At 41.1% G+C, this 16489-nt stretch overlaps 2 protein-coding genes across 3 annotated transcripts in view; one reads left to right on the top strand and one right to left on the bottom strand.

Annotated features, from left to right (window-relative positions):
- The window catches only part of LOC142317360 (uncharacterized), a 418387-nt gene that overhangs the window by 54106 nt on the left and 347792 nt on the right, over positions 1 to 16489 (top strand). Inside the window, exon 12 of one of the 2 annotated variants that reach the window (XM_075353849.1) lies at positions 10557 to 10598. The exons of the other annotated variant lie outside the window; for it this stretch is intronic. Coding sequence (XP_075209964.1) covers positions 10557 to 10598 — 42 coding nt within the window. The remainder of the gene's footprint in view (positions 1 to 10556; positions 10599 to 16489) is intronic. 2 annotated transcript variants of the gene reach the window in all.
- LOC142317363 (uncharacterized) overlaps positions 1 to 16489 on the bottom strand; it is a 427416-nt gene that overhangs the window by 247192 nt on the left and 163735 nt on the right. The gene's annotated exons all lie outside the window — the stretch shown is intronic.

The raw sequence follows: 16489 nt of genomic DNA, 5'->3' as shown, positions 1-16489 counted from the left end.
TCACGTCGTTGTCAAGCTTGCTGTGGATGGTGTAGACTTGGTTGTTGTTAGCTCGTACTTTCAGTACAGGGATCCCATTGAATTTCATTTGGAAAGATGGGATAGAAATATCAGGCTGGTAGCGGGTCGTCCTATTCTTATAGGAGTTGATGCGAACGCCAAATCGCTTCTTTGACACACTGGAATCACGCACAACAGCGGTGAATTTCTAGTAGATTTCATTTCGCAGCATCATTTTGATATTTTTAATGTAGCCGGCGAGTCTCCAACATTCACCGGTTAGCGGGGGACCTTTGGTGGCACCAAAATTTATGTGACCATGAGTAATGACATCCCTGGTAGGATTCTTAACTGGTCAGTACTCGATGACTGCGAAAGCGATCATCGGCTAATAGTTTTTGATTGGCTAGGCGGGCTACGCAATGTCTGTAAGGCGGACGTTCCTGTTCAGCAGGGACGCTTCCTCCACGGGCGGGCGGATAGGCCCAAGTTTTCTGACATCCTTTCGGCCAGGTTGCGGGTTTTCATCCACACCCTGGACGATCTCCTATTAGATGACCTGGCAGAGACTTTTTCATCTGCGGTGGTTGAAGCTGCTGAACTCTCTATCCCCCGGAGCACGAGTTGAGAGAGAGTAGCTGGTTGGTGGACTCGGGACTTATCTGCGATAAAACAGGCTGTGGGCTGACTCAGGAGAGCCGCACAACGAGCGCGTGATCCTGACCGGCGTGCAGTCCTGTTTCCGAAGTATCGTCAGAAGTGGACCGAGTATTTTCATAGAATTAGGTCTTCGAAGCGTGATTCCTGGCACTCGTTTGTTCAAGAGCAGGGGAATAAAGACCCAACAGGGCATTGTGTATATGGTTCTTGGACACAAGCGGAGAAAATACATTTTTCTGTCGGCTCTCTCGACCCGGGAGGGCGTTTTCATAGACAAATATCGTGTCCTAACTCATCTTATGGATGATATTCTTCCAGATGATGCCAAGGTTGGTGAGACCTCGTATCATCGGCGAGTCCGAGAGGAAGTTGCTGGTTTTCGCTCTAACGTTGCATCTGCTGAGATCACTGAAGCGGAGGTCCGCCAAGTGTTCTGCAGCTTGGCTAAAAATCCCCGGAAAAAGTCCCCGGATATGATGGTATCACGGTGGAACTCCTTATTCGCACCCTGCCTGTCATTGTTGTTGTATTGACTAGGGTATTCAACAGGTTGCTGTTTGCTGGGCACTTCCCAGCGTGTTGCAAACGTGGAATTTTGAAGCTGCTTTTCAAGGGTGGCGACAAGGAACGCACTGTCAGCTCCTCATATCGTCCTCTGACGCTCTTGCCCGTAATTGGTAAAGTTTTCGAGAAGGTCCTGTACCTCCGCTAACTTCTAATGGTCGGTTAACTGCTAACCATATGCTGATGAACGATCAGTATGGGTTCTGTCTTGGTAAGAGCACAGAGGACGCGATAATTAGGGTAATAAATTTGACGTTAAACAGCGAGTGCAAGTATGTGCTCGGTGTCTTCTTGGACATATCGGGGGCGTTCAACAACTTGTGGTGGCCCTCAGCCTTGTTACAGTTGCAGAAGCGTGGTTGCACGCGAGACGAGATCAGAACTCTCTCAAGCTACTTCAGCGGTAGAACTGTCGTTCTTCGTGACGGCAGATCTGAGGTACGAAAGACCCTGTCTAAAGGATGTCCACAGGGCGGTGTACTAGGTCCACTCGTTTGAGTTCGACTCTCTCATGCGATTGCGGATGCCCGGCGGCGGTCGCATCGTGGCTTATGCCGACGATGGGATGCTGCTGGTCGAGGGCAATTCGCGTGCCGAGATCGAGCTCAGGGCGACACAATCATGTAGGGTATTGCTGTAGTAGAGTCTTCAGCATAAGATTGTTTTCAGCACGGAGAAAACCACTATGATGTTTTTGAAGGGCCGGCTCGCTGCAACCCTTCATTCGCGGGTAGTGATGGGCGAACTTCCAATTAGGTATGTTCCTGTTCAGAAGTATCTGAGTGTTATCCTTGACGAGAGGCTTCTCTTTAAGGACCGCCTCCAGTTTGTGGCGAAGAAGGCTATAGATGCCTTCTTCGGCGTCCGTATGGTGATCCATCCCAATTGGGGGTTGCCATGCGTATTGCCATGCGTGTCTGTGAGGCTATTATGCTGTACATTGCGCCCGTTTGGGCTCATCATTTGTACTTTCAGAGCTGATATTCTGTTACGAGCCCAACCTGTTCTGTTATTAGCTGTTGTCGGCGGTTACAGGACTGTCTCGCTAGAGGCAGTTACTGTGATCGCTGGCATTAAGCCAGTGGATATTTTGGCTACAGAGCGTAGCCAGCGGTTTATTTCAAAGAAGAAGGCCTTTTTACCTCCAGGCGTATGCGGGAAATTGAAGACGAAGGTTTTGATTCTTGGCAAGCTAGGAGGCCTGAATTCTCTACTGGTCGATAAACGCATGGTATCTTTCCAAATGTAAGGGACTTGGGTGCAATTAGTTGGGTTTCCCCCAATCGGTATACAACTCAATTTCTGTCGGGACATGGTGTATTTAGGGACAGTCTAGCGAGGTTTAGGTAGGCTGATTCCGGCGTGTGCCCGGAATGCGGAGTCGATGACACTGTGGATCATGTCCTATACATTTGTCCCCGGTACGAAGCTGAGCGTACCAGAGTTGGTAGGGAAGTTGAGAGAGTGCACTTCTTTTTGGATCTGCGAGTCAACTGGAGGACTCGCAGTCAGTGGACGATTGTCGCCAGCTTCCTGAAATTCCTCACCCAGTGCAGGGCGGCTGAAAGGATTTAGAGTAGGAACTCGGGTGGCTAGGTTCCTTCTGGGCGGATGATTGACCGAAGGTAGGCGCTTAGGCAGCGTGCCTCGGTTAGATTTAAGAGGTGTCATTTTGATTTTGGAATTAAGCTGTCGGTGGAGTTGCGGCCGCTGCCAACGGCCATGGTATTCCTTGTCCCGGGGGTTGCGGACGCGCTTCAACGGGGGCATTTGTATGAGCACGACACTGTCGGCGGAGCGTGGCTGTGTGCCGCCTTGGTGGCATGCAGTGGCGTTCCGACGGTGGTTTTGGAAGAAGGTGAATGTCACGCGGGACTCCACGATGGAGCTGAGTGGGAGTAGGCGTTAATTCTCCTCTCCCCGGTAGACCGAAACGGATTCCGATAACTTTGTACCCATGTTTGAGTTTAATGTTAACGGGGTTCTTTAAGGAAACTAGAACCAAATTTCGCTGTGTTTAAAACTTTTTAGTGGGAAAGTTTTGTTATAGTGGTAGTTTTTCTCGGATCTGAGACATTCAATAAATAGGCCCGTTAATAGTTAGAGCTAGGCGCGGGGTCTTCATTCCACGGTTAGGCTTCTAGGTTAGTTTCTAAAAAAAAATAAGATAATTTTTTTTTTAGGGTGAAAAACGGTTGTACTTATCATCGCCCGGAAAATAAATATATAAAAGTAATTAAAGTTGTTACATAAACTTAAAACGACTATCACAGGAAACAAAATCCGGAATGGGTGTAAAAAGCCCATTCTCGGATAACGAAAACGCTAACATGTAACTTAAAACTACGTTAAAAACTATCATATTAAAAGTAAATAAAACTTAAACTATTATGTTTAAAGTCTTACAACGAATATCACAAAAATCTTACAACAAATATCAAAGACAAATTTAAAAAACATAAAAAAAAAAAAATATGAATATATATTTATATATAAAAAAAAAAATTCCGATAGGGAGTGTAAAAGGTCCACTACTCGGATAACAAAAATAATACATAGGACAATACATACAATTACACAACAATACATACTAATTAAATTTTTTGTATTAACCCTATACTACGTAAAAACAGAAACATCCGGTTTAAAACCTCTTTATCATTACGCAAGATACCACGGATGTTTCTGGGTAGTTTAAATTTACGACGCAATGCCGCATAACATATGCAGTCCACGAGTTTGTGGCTCACAGTCACGCGGCAGTTGCATCGTGCGCATAGAGGTGGTTGTCCTCTTGTAAACAGGTACTCGTGTGTTCTATCCGCAATCGACAGAGAACTACTTCCTCACGCCGGGGTTTTCTGTATGAGGAGTCCCATGGTAACACAGAATCTGTAATCTGACGGAGTTTATTATCAATGGTAGCCGTCCAATCAAATTGCCACTTTGCTCTTAATAATTGTTTTACATAATTAATGACATCAGAAGTAGCAACTCGGGTGGTGAAAGGAGGCTGGTTACATTCTTCTTTGGCAGCGGAATCTGCATGTTCATTACCTGGAATACCTACGTGGCTAGGGACCCAGCAAAAACTTAATTCTGTGTTGCGATTATTCAACTCAGCGATTGCGTTGTAAATTTCAATGACGATAGGATGTTTGGAATAAAAGTTTTTTAAGGCTTGGAGTGCACTACACGAGTCACTGCAAATAAGAATTTTTCTATATTTAGGGTTAATGATGTTTAGAGCCTTATTTATAGCATATAGTTCAGCGGTAAACACACTCGTAATACCGGGTAGACCAAACATATAAGTTCTCTCATTGACAAAAAATGCACACCCAACTGTATCGTTTTGTTTCGATCCATCAGTGTATACAACCGCGTCTGGTTTCATCTTGGAGAGAACACACTGAAACATTTGCTGAAAGGCAATAGATGGTGTTGATTGTTTATTGTATGTAGTCAGGTCAAAATTAAAATTTATGAGGTTTATTCTCCATGGAGGATATGAGCAAGAATACATAGGAAAGAATGACGGTGTGTCAACATTTATATGCTGCAGCAGACGCCAGGTACGGACAACTACAGGTGCAGTACGACGTGGGTCGTCGTACTTTCCTAGATTAGGATTTCTAAAGACCGAGTCAAGAACCGGGTGATTTGGCTGTCCTCTCAGACGAGCAAAATAAGATTGTTTTACATAATTAATGAAATCAGAAGTAGCAACTCGGGTGGTGAAAGGAGGCTGGTTACATGCTTCTTTGGCAGCGGAATCTGCATGTTCATTACCAGGAATCCCTACGTGGCTAGGGACCCGGCAAAAACTTAATTCTGTGTTGTGATTATTCAACTCAGCGATTGCGTTGTAAATTTCCATGACGATAGGATGTTTAGAATAAACGTTTTTTAAGGCTTGGAGAGCACTCTCCAAATCTTAAATCACTTGGTGATTTAAGAATCCCCGGATAAAAGCAAGCATATTGCCCTTGATTCCCCATTCTTTGAGAGTGTTAAGAATACCACGTCGCCAGGCTGTGTCATACGCCTTTTTTATATCGAAGAAGATAGCGACGAGGTGCTGCCGATTTAGGAAAGCGTTTAGTATGGCTGTTTCTAGTGACACTAAATGGTCAATAGAAGATCGTCCTTGTCGAAAACCACACTGTTCTGGAGATAGAAAGCCATGTTTCTCCAAGTACCATGTAAGTCTGCGGTTTACCATTCTCTCCATTATTTTACACAAAACGCTTGTTAATGAAATAGGGCGGTAGCTTGAGGGGTTCGTTTGGTCTTTACCAGGTTTTAGTACTGGTATAATAAATGCTTCTGACCAGCCGGGTGGGAAGACTTGTTTGGAGAATAAACCGTTGAAAATATTCAAAAGTTGTTGTAGTGCCGAATTAGGAAGGTGTGAAAGCATGGAAAGGCGAATGTTGTCCGGTCCAGGGGAAGTGTCCCGTGAGTTTTTAAGTGCATGTAACAATTCTTTAAATACGAATGGAGTGTTTAATTCACCAACCGAGTCACCAATGTTTAACGATAATACTTCTATTTGTATCTTGTAACGTTGAAAATCGTTATTATATGATGAGGTGAGAGACACCGAGCGGAAAGATTTTGCTAGACTATTTGCCACTTCCGAGGATGATGAAAGGAGATCTCCTTCATCAATAAGACCAAGAATAGATTGTTTCGGTGATCCGAAAATTGTAGGCCTACGATTAAATTTACGTAGTGCCTGCCGTCGATTCCTAATAGCATTTTTGCAATCATCGTTCCACCATGGAACGAAAGGACGTCTAGGATTACCCGATGATTGTGGGCTATATCTGTTGGCATTCTCAAGTATCATGGACGTAAAAGAAGAATACTGGTCGAGGATGTTCGCTCCATCGTCATACTGAGATTGGAATGCTTTATGGTATCCGTTCCAATCTGCCTTTTCAACAATCCATCTCCGTGGCCTTCTTTTAATCTCGCAGTTTACACCGAAACCAATAATAATTGGTCTATGATCACTGCCGTGAAAGTCATCACAAACAGACCAATTAAAATGAGGGAGCATATTCGGTGAGCATATGGAAAGATCAAGGTACTGTATCTAAGTAGAAGTTGATAAAGACATGAATGTGTGTGATCCATTATTCAGTAGGCAAAGGTCAAAATCTTGTCTCAATCTGTTTATCATATTTCCTCGAGTGGAGCAGAAGGTTGAGCCCCAGGAAATATGATGGGCATTGAAGTCTCCTACTATTAACGATGGAGATGGTATTTGTGTGAGGAGATTTGAGACATCTAAATCACTGAACTCAGTGTTCGGTGAGAGATACAGATTGCAGATATGCAATTTGAAGGGAATAGAGACCTTCACTGCAATAGCAGGAATGACAGTGGTTAGTTGAATTCTTGTAGCTGATACCCCATTCTTCATGAATATCGCTACTCCGCCACTCTCCCTACTGTCTACTAGGCAGTCGTATCTCTCACAGAAGTATCCTCTGAGTGTAATTCGGTCATGTTGTAGAAGGTGAGTTTCTTGGAAACACATGATAAGTGGATCATGTGCGTGCGCTAGTACTCTAATATCTTTAATGCGGGACCGAATACCTCTAACATTCCACTGAATAATGTTCATAAGTGTAAATAATAAATAAAGAAATAAATTTCGGAAATTATATAAAAATTAGTTGTACGTGATTCGGTTTTTCTTTTTTGTATTTTTTATTTTAAAGAACTCCGATGCCCTAGGGTCGGGTGGTTCATCAACCATATCCTCCAGTATATGAGGTGATGGTGGAGGAGATTTATTTGAATGGGATGCTGTAGTTGACATCCCAGAGGAGATTGTTATGTGGGTTCCCTTTATGGGGAGCTTATTAGGTGGCTTACTGCCAGCTGTGATAGTCGCTACTCGTGCCGGTACGACTTTGGGAGCAGGAACTTTCGTGTGTATCACACTGTTGGATTCACTAACTGCGACGAAAGACGTTTTCTTCATCTTTGTCAGCTCTGAGATAGTGGCTGTAAGTGAAGCTACTTGATCAGAAAGCATCTGAACAATTTTTTTAAGCTCATTGCAGGATCCGCACTGCTGATTATTAACATTTGTAGGAATTTGTTTAGATGTAGCGGTGGCAAAAGATACATCTGGTTTAACCAGGTTCCGTGAATTGTTTATCTTTTTATATTCTCTACGTGCAGCCGGAAAAGATAGTTTTTGCTCCGTACAGATTTTGAGAATTGCCTTTTCTTCTTTAAAAGTTGGGCAATCTCGGGAGCGGGCTGTATGTGGTCCACTGCAGTTTGCACATTTTTCACTTTCTTCGCAGTTAGTGTCGTTTTGACCTTCTTTACCACATCGAGCACAGATCTCAGTTTTAGTGCAAGATGTTGTAGTGTGACCAAAACCTTGGCATCTGAAACATCGCCGTGGGTTAGGTATGAATGGTCGTACCCGAACCGAGAGGTAACCCACTTTAATCTTTTCTGGTGGAACAGGGAGATTGAATGTTAATATAAGAGACGGTGTTGGTTCTTCTGTTCCGTTCTGCCGTTTCATTATACGTTTTACTTCAACAACGTCATGGTGGCAAAGCTCATCAACTATTTCCGAGATATCTATATCTAGAAGGTCTCTACAAAAAATTACACCCCGGCTTGTATTTAACGTTTTGTGGCATTCTGCACTTATATTTATACCACCCATATTACGGAGACGTAAGATAGATCGACTCTGTTCATCGTTGAATGTTTCAACCAGAATCGATCCACCTTCCTGACCATTTCTGAGAACAACGAATCTAATATTTTTATATTTCGATTCTAACAAGTTGTGGTTCTCTTCAGTAGGACTTTTATCCTCTTCAGACAAAGCTGACCGAGGTCTCTTCACAAGACTGTATTTGGGGGTTTTTTCAGATAGACCACCAACCATCATTGTGTTTATTGTTGGAACTGAAATTTTGGTCCCACGAGTACCGGCGAAAAATGGACCACTCCAGCAGAGCGCACGCGTACTGGAGCTAGGGCTAAATACAACTGGGTTCGCCCTGGTGCCCAGAGGACATCGTTCGAGACTCACTACGTAGAGCCGTTCACCCATCGGCACGATTTGTTCCCACCTTGGGTTACGGTTGCGTTTCGTAAGATGTCGCAACAAAACCGAGTGTAAATGTAAGAAATATCAGTGTAGGTTGTTGTTGTTTAATTGTGTATGTGTGTATGTTGTAATTTATGTAGTGTTCTTGGTGTAGTATATGTGTATAATGTAAAGTGTTCTGCAGCTCATTGTATAGTGGGAAGGAAAGCTGCGGAGGCTAGGCCCGTGGGGACGCCAACCCCCAAAGTCTTAAAGAATAAGACTCCCCGTCGGGGAGGTTAGTTTCAAGGGAGACGTGGTAGTTGCAGATGTCCATTGTCTTCTTTGAAGGCATAAACTACAAAATTATCTCGGGGTGAATTTTACCGATGCAGATGTCCCTCGGGGCATCTGCATCGGTGACATCTCTGCGGGCCCTGAACTGAACGCTGTGGTTTGCAATCAGGTTGAGGGAGAGAAGATGTCCTCCGTTAAAGCCACAGCTGGCTATGAACTGGCTATGGTGTAGCGACCGGACACACTACGAGGCGGGATCTTCTCCCCTCAAATCGAGGAATAGAGATGTTGGAAGGTTACTGCTACACTGGTCCCTTAATGCGTTACAAAGTAGTTTGTGGTATATTTTATCAACAATGTTTTTGGCTGTCAGTCGTGTGTACCTTCCGACAGTATCAAGGCTTACTGGTTTTTAGGCTTCTTAATTAATTAATGTTAATTGTGTCAGGATTACCATTAATTACTATAAAATAGGCATGGATGAAATGTCATTTAAGATTAATTAGTACTGCATATCACCTTAATACGGATTAGTAAACATTGATATTTTTTAATGTCATTATCCGTGTACTTTTTTTTTAATATTAAGTGGAAAAATTATTAAAATATACCTAAATAAACCAATTAAAAAATAAAATTATTAAATAAAAATAAAATCTTCTTGATAATAAAAATTTTAAGAATTAAGCATGTAACTGTCAATGCTTAGCTTATGCGTAAAGTATGAATAATTAACTTCTGTATGTCAAGTTATAAGAAGTAAGTACTAGCTGCTGCTTAATACATAGTACGTAATTTATTTATATCTTTTATTAGTAGAATTTATTAATTAAGTGTAAATTGATTCGCAACTTATTCTGCTGGAGTAAATTAATTTATGTTAGTCGTTTTGCTGAAATTATTAAAAGATCAATAAATCGCTTTTTTAAGATGGATTTCTCTTTTTAAAAAAAAATTATTATTTTCAACTACAGAGCAAATGTGATATTTATGTATCACTTTCTATTATTTATGACACTTATGTATCTTTTCTATTTTTTAATTAACAACTTCATTCTGCCGTTTCATTCGTTTTCTTACTTTTTTTTATAAAATCATTATAAAATTTTTATTTAAATGTATTTAATATAAATCTGTGTAAAATACGATTAGTTAGCTTATGAAAAAGATAATAATAATATTACAATTAATTAAAAAAATAAAAATAAAAAACAAAAATAGAAAAACATAGGGCTTTCTGCGGAAGGTAAATTCCTTTATAAAATATATAAATGTATAATTTTGTGTAATAACACTATTTAATTTTCACAAAGTAATATAAAATGGAGGTACAACATATTCTTTTTGCTATCTTTACTTTACTGAAAAAGAAAGAAAATATCACACGTAAAAAGTAGGACTATATTTTTAACATTAAAAAAATTGCCACCAAAAAAATAACATGATACTGATCGGAAATTAGTCACAGACTTCCCAGCCCTGAGCAATAAATTTTCTAAGGTAGCTGTGAAACTTTAATATAGTTACTCTTTGACTGGAAAAAAAAATGCCACCATAATGAGAGTAGTCTAAATATTTTAAGATGAAAGTAAAATCTAAGATAAGAAAAGTCTAAATTAAGATCCTGTTGTAATCACGCTATTATGGTACCTTACAGTTCAATTTAAATCTTACTTCTCGCAACAAGAAATTGATAAATAATTATGAGTGTTATATTAAAATACAAAACTCAGTGCGCATATTATTATGTGATTTCTTTTAAGGTATTAAAATCACATTAACCCAAAAGAGTACTTTTATACTTTACATCCTGCACTATGTACTAAAGTAAATGTCATCTCACTATTGAGAGAGGTGTATTAGGTAAATTAAAGTCTCTATGTACTGTAAATAAGTATTTTTGAAATACACATAAAAGAGCATTAGTATTATTAACATGAAAATTTTGTTTCAGGAGTCCGTATATACACGTTACATTTCAGCGTGCTTTTATAACGTAAGTACAGTAATTTATTTATATATATATATGTATGCAAGGATCTATTACAAAAAAAAAAACAGTATTGCTAAAATAGCTATACTGCATCACCAGTAACTCTTGTCACCGCTAACAGCACTAGTGTCGCAGCCAATGTCATAGAATTTACCTTTTTCTCCTGTGGTAGATACACTTTTCCCTCGTCCTGTTGGAACGGGAGATTTGAATTCGCAAAGGGTTGCCAACCGAATTATATTTTTGCTACGAATATTGATTATTTTTTTAATATTTCAAAAGCTGGTAGCACTGATTTACAGCTTTTGCAGTCGCCTGCTGTCGTGTGACGTCATAGTTGAGCAAGAGAATTAAAGCGGGATAAATAATATTTAAAGCAAAAAAATTAACAAGTATGGTTAGGTTTCAAACCGGTTGACTGCGGGACACAGCTGACTGATCGGATACACCGCACCGGCTGCCCGACATGTCGAGTGAAATTTGTTCTACATAATTCATGCGCCCGAGAGAAATTACTTTTAGTACCTAAAGCCATCTTCTAACGTCACAATTTCCCCGTATTTCTTTCGTTCTTTTTATTGTACAAAAACCTTTCTACTTTCCAACATTTACGTAAAATAAATTTTCACCCGTCTTTCTATCGAAAAAATAATCAGTTTTTCTAATATTCCACATACTATAACAATTTCTTTATTAGAAAAAAATAAAATATTCGTAAATTTTTACAAAACCTACTCATGCGCATCTGCCAGTCGGTTACAGCTATGAATTTCAAAGTGCCACATTCTATTTATTAAGAAAAATATACCTACATCCATCCTATAGACATCCCATGCACCTTTTTTATTGAAATATGTTTAGCTAAAAGAGTTAGTAATATTAATAAATGAATCTCTTGAGAATAATACCTTAAGAAAAACATATTTGTGTTAAATACTCTTTTCAGATTTTGTTACATAATAGACAGTGAATAAATCCAATATCAGATCATATCATGGAACTTGGAACCACTACAGTCAATGATGTTAATAACTACAATTTAAAATAAATTAAAACAACACTCGTATATTATTGCACAGGTGTTTAAATTGTTTTGTTTTGTGTATTTTAATGTGTTTTTGTCCTGAAAATAATTTTTTTCTTTATTTTATGTACGATAGTTTATTAAAACAATACATCGTAGGTTTTTCCAATATTACCCTTAAATACCAAGTTAAATTTCATCTCTACTACAGCCTTCATCTTGTCTACGGTCGTCTCTTTAGCAAACCTTTTTGATAAAAAACTTTACATGTCCCATTATCACACTGGAGGATATACACAACAGCCATATTTTGTGTCCAATAGGTCTATCAGCTACGTGTAATAAGAATCTTAAATAGAATTTTAAATAAACTAGCGATGTTAGTAAATTGGAAAGGTTGTTCCATCCTCCTGCATGCTGCAGTCAGTTTTTCACTACGTCAATGATATCATGCGGTGACCAGTATCAATGAAACCACAGTGTAATAAACGAAGTTATTTAATTTACCTGTACCAATATTCCGCTGACATTCGAGTAGATTAAACATGATGTCAAGTCATAGGTAAATCTTTCACAAATAAATTAATATACAGCTTCTGTATACAGAGGGCAAACATTTATTTGTACCCGAGCAAGATTAAACGGGAAAAAAATATTAAAAAAAAAAGCAATTGAAAACTTATTAAAAAAATAATTGTAATAGAAAAGATCAGCTGTTCTGTGATAATGGTGTGTTTGTAGATTCTAACAAAAACTTATATTCCAGTTGTTTCATTATGTTATGTTATTTCTGCAGTTGCATTTTGAAATTAATTGTCATTAGGTATTAAGGGTTTGTTATGTTTTTAATTGAAGTATTACAAATTTTTTTCGAGCTACAGCTCTAATGTTATGGATTATTTTTGTTTGTTTACTTGTTTCGTATATTTATGCTCTCACACGGTATGGATCAGCTACCTTCAGCATATATGATAGACGAAGAGAAATCTGATTGTGGAAGTTGTCAGATATCATGTAAAAAACGTGATCGGCTGCCGTCGTGATATAGAAACCCGAGGAGGATTGCACGTAGAAAAATTATTAAAGATGACAGCAAACAATCTATCGGGAAATTCGAGAGATAACGAGAGTTTAACTATGGAATCCCAACCTACTACTCAGTGGAGGACCATAGATGCCGAGGAAACAAACGGTGATTCATTGTCCTATCAATAGCGAATTATCTGTATCGAATTAATTTAGTGGCCTTCCGTTAAAAGATTCTGATGTTGTGAATCAAACGGAACTAATCAAGCCTTCTCCTATTGTGCTTTACGGGATGTACTGAGTCTGTACTGCTCTAAATGGTCGTGTGCAAGGAGATTACAACATTCAACTGTTCGGAGGTAAACAACTAAGAATAATTTCTAGGGACATCGTAGCCGAAAATAATCGTAAATATATTTCGAGAACATGGTTTAATAAGTCTTACCTTCACTACAAAGGATCAGTGAGTATTTTCTTGTCGTGATAAGAACCTACACTACTCGATTCAACTGGTGATGATCAAGGAAAAAATCGAGGGCCGAGGGCATCGGGCGAAGGACTAGAAAAATACACGCCACAAGCTAACTAAGGAGCCCATTTAAGCTTTTTTTCGTAAACCAGAAGCCGCAAAAGAACAATAAGACCATGTTTGAATTGAGGTAAACAGCGAATTGCAGCGTGTCGTTCGTGCCATCGCGGAAACCGACAGGCCTCGTGCCTGCCTGTTTCCGTCGATGCCTGTTGACATAAGGTGTCAACTGAACTGACAAAGCAAAAAAAATTGTATGAGACCTTTTCGCTGTGGAAAGAGTTGGGAAAGCAAGTGGGGAGTTCACAATCTACGCCTGGAAATTGTTTGGGGATTCCAAGCAACATACTGGTCTACAGACCTGCATGCCGGATATACTTGACTTTTTATTACTTCAGGTATGTTATCTGTATAACTCTGTTAGAAAACATCTATGATTCAACGTAGGTCCACTTCCCCGTCTTACTTACATTGAGTACGATGTTGCTGGGGCGGAGAAGGAGACCTATTCTGTATACGAAACAAAACTACTTGGTTTTTTATCAGAGCTGGATCAAGGAGAAATTAACTGATCCAATTCCGCTTTACACCGCTGAGGTTATTAATTACGGGACATACCTTATAACGCCAGTCATGCAGGAATATGGATTGGGGTCAACACCTGAAGATGTTCATTCGGCCTGAGACAATACCTATCCGCCGAAAGTAGCAGATCTAATTGGCTCAAAGCGGTGTCTTAGCGGAATTGGCTGCGATTCTTAGTAGGCTAGAATACACAATTCTTCATAACATAACGGCGCGGAGGCTGAGGATTTTGTTGAATAATATCAAAGGAGTACATCGGTAATCTTTCTAAATTGAATGGAGACGGATGTACTGGTGGAAGGTTAAATCACTCCGGTCCCTATGTGCGCCGAGTGATTAGTGAGACTATACTTTGTTTTCAGTGTTTCTTGGCTGTCGGTTTAGTGTGTACCACCGACAGTATCGATGCTTGCTGTTAGAAGTGTATTCGCACTGCACAAATTCTTATAGACTATCATTTGTGGCTTTCTGCAGAGTGACGAGCGGAGGTTTATTCGGTGCGTACCTGCCTCGTCGGGGCGAAAAGGGTGGCAACGACTGCTGGTCGTTAGCCCCTGTAACAGGAAAATGGCCGTGCCTTTTAGCCTTTCTGCGCTCTTGTCAGAGCGAGGGCAGTAATCAGTAGTTTTTAGCTGCACGTCTAGTGCTTCGGTCAACCGATCCAGTAGCGGAGTTCCAAGAAGTAAAAAGGTCCAGGCGGAAGAGGAAAAGTCCAGACGGTACCGTCGACTAGCTCCTCAGAGGACGAGGTATGCGACACGATGGGTACAGGGGCACCCACCCAGGTGCGGTCCTCCCCTGTAGTCGAGGATTTTAAAGATTCTAAGGGCAGACCTGCCAGTTCTGCCCTGTTGTTGAAAGTAGTCCAGCTGGACTACTTGGTGGATTTTCTGACACTTCCCGGCGGAGTCAGTTCGGGAGCGACGAAAACTATTCTCCTTCGACTTGGCAAGTTGAGGGAAGCTTTTACGGCGGTTAGTGAGGGTTTGGAGTCCTTGGCCTCCAAGCCCCAAGAGTTCAAGGCTCACAAGATAGTTGTCCAGGCCTCAGTGCAGACCACGCGCTACGCTGAGGTCCTGAAAACCAAACGAGAGGCCAGCAAGGCGGTAAAGAAGCCGGAGGTTATTTTCGTGAATAAGGCAGAGGACTCGAAGACCACGAGTCAAGACTTGAAGCGCGATTTCCGGGAAACCCTTCGTGGTGACCGGAATCGGCTTAGGATTCGTGACATAAGGAAGACCAGCAAAGGGTTAGTTGTTGTTGCGGATAATAAGGAGACGGTCTAAGCCATAAAGGACTCTCCAGCGGTGCAGAAGCTTGAGGTTAAGGTGGACCCCAAGCGGTTGAGAAAGCCTCGAGTCATTATATATGACATCGAGCGGAGTCTCTCTGATGAGAAAGTTCTGTCTCTCATTCGGGAGCAGAAAACTGATTTGGATGAGGCCTCGTTCAAAGAGCAGTACAGGCTAGTCTTCAAGACTAGAAAGCGTGATGCCGCTCGGTATCACGGAGTTTTTGAATTAGGTGCTGGTCTCCACCAGAAGTTTTTGTCCAAGTGTAGGGTCTTCGTTGATTTTGCCTCTTGTCGCGTCAAGGAATACTTTGACGTGCAGAGGTGCTTCAAATGTTGTAGGTTTGGCCACAGGGCCAAGTTTTGAAAGTATGCGTCGGTCTGCGCGCATTGTGGTGAAGAGGGCCACAAGCGTGACGATTGTCCGCAAAAGAAAGAGGCTCCGACTTGCGCTAACTGCAAGCGGTTACGCAAGAGTCATAGGCACTCCATCAACAGTAGGGAGTGGTAGTTATTTAAGAGCGGTAGAGGTCTACTTCAACTCGCTCGATGGTTAGGTTCGGTCAACTCAATGCCCAGAGTGCCTATGCGGTCCAAGTAGAATTAGGTAACGTCGTTCAAAAGCGGAGACTCGATGTCTTTCTTCTACAACACCCGTACGTTGTCAAGGGTGACCTGCCAGGTTTTTCAGGCTGGAATAAGTACCATGTTGGCGAAGTTAATCCGCCGTGCTGTGCAGGAAGTCCATAGATAGTGTCTTTATACGGAAAGTAGAGCGCAGGTGGCTTTGTTCACCACGGAGGTCTGGATGGACATGCATAATTTAAACATATCTGTGCCCAAGACGAAATACATGTAACTCAAGGGTGCAGACAAATTATCGTGCAGTCGTAATACCCATATTAAATACAAAGGCTGTGTTATCAGCCGAGTGAGGGTTCAGAAGTAACTAGGTGTTTTGCTTGATGAAACGTTGTTGTTTAGTAAGCACATTAGGCAAATAGCGGCGGATTCCTTCTCAGTGATTCATAAACTTAAAAGGATTGCTCAGAAAGACTATTGGTTGTCGGGCCGTCAAACGTACGTAGTGTACCGAGGTGTCTTTGAGAGCATGACCATATACGCGGCGCCCGTTTGGGCGCATAGGTTGGATATGAATAGAGCACTACTTCAAAATTTAAGGAAAGCCCAGCGCAGAGACTTGATGGTACCCACTTTTGTTTTTTAAAACAACCTGCTTTAATGCTACTACCATATTGGGAAAGGCTCTTCCAATCGATGTAGTGGTGAAAGTTTGGGCAGCCATGTGGAAGTTGCAAAGAGGTCGGAAGGCCAAGGCATTTTGAATACGGTTTCGGGCCGGGCCAGTACCGGAGCGGAACGGTGATCTCAATGCACCGGATCTAAATTTCGTTCAGTTGCCTATCTCCCGTCTGCGG

The sequence above is a fragment of the Lycorma delicatula genome, chromosome 1 (assembly GCF_047948215.1).
Source record: "Lycorma delicatula isolate Av1 chromosome 1, ASM4794821v1, whole genome shotgun sequence".
In the NCBI taxonomy this organism is placed as follows: Eukaryota; Metazoa; Arthropoda; class Insecta; order Hemiptera; family Fulgoridae; genus Lycorma; species Lycorma delicatula.
Note: the sequence above shows the minus strand (reverse complement) of the source record. Positions and strands in the feature narration are given on the sequence as shown.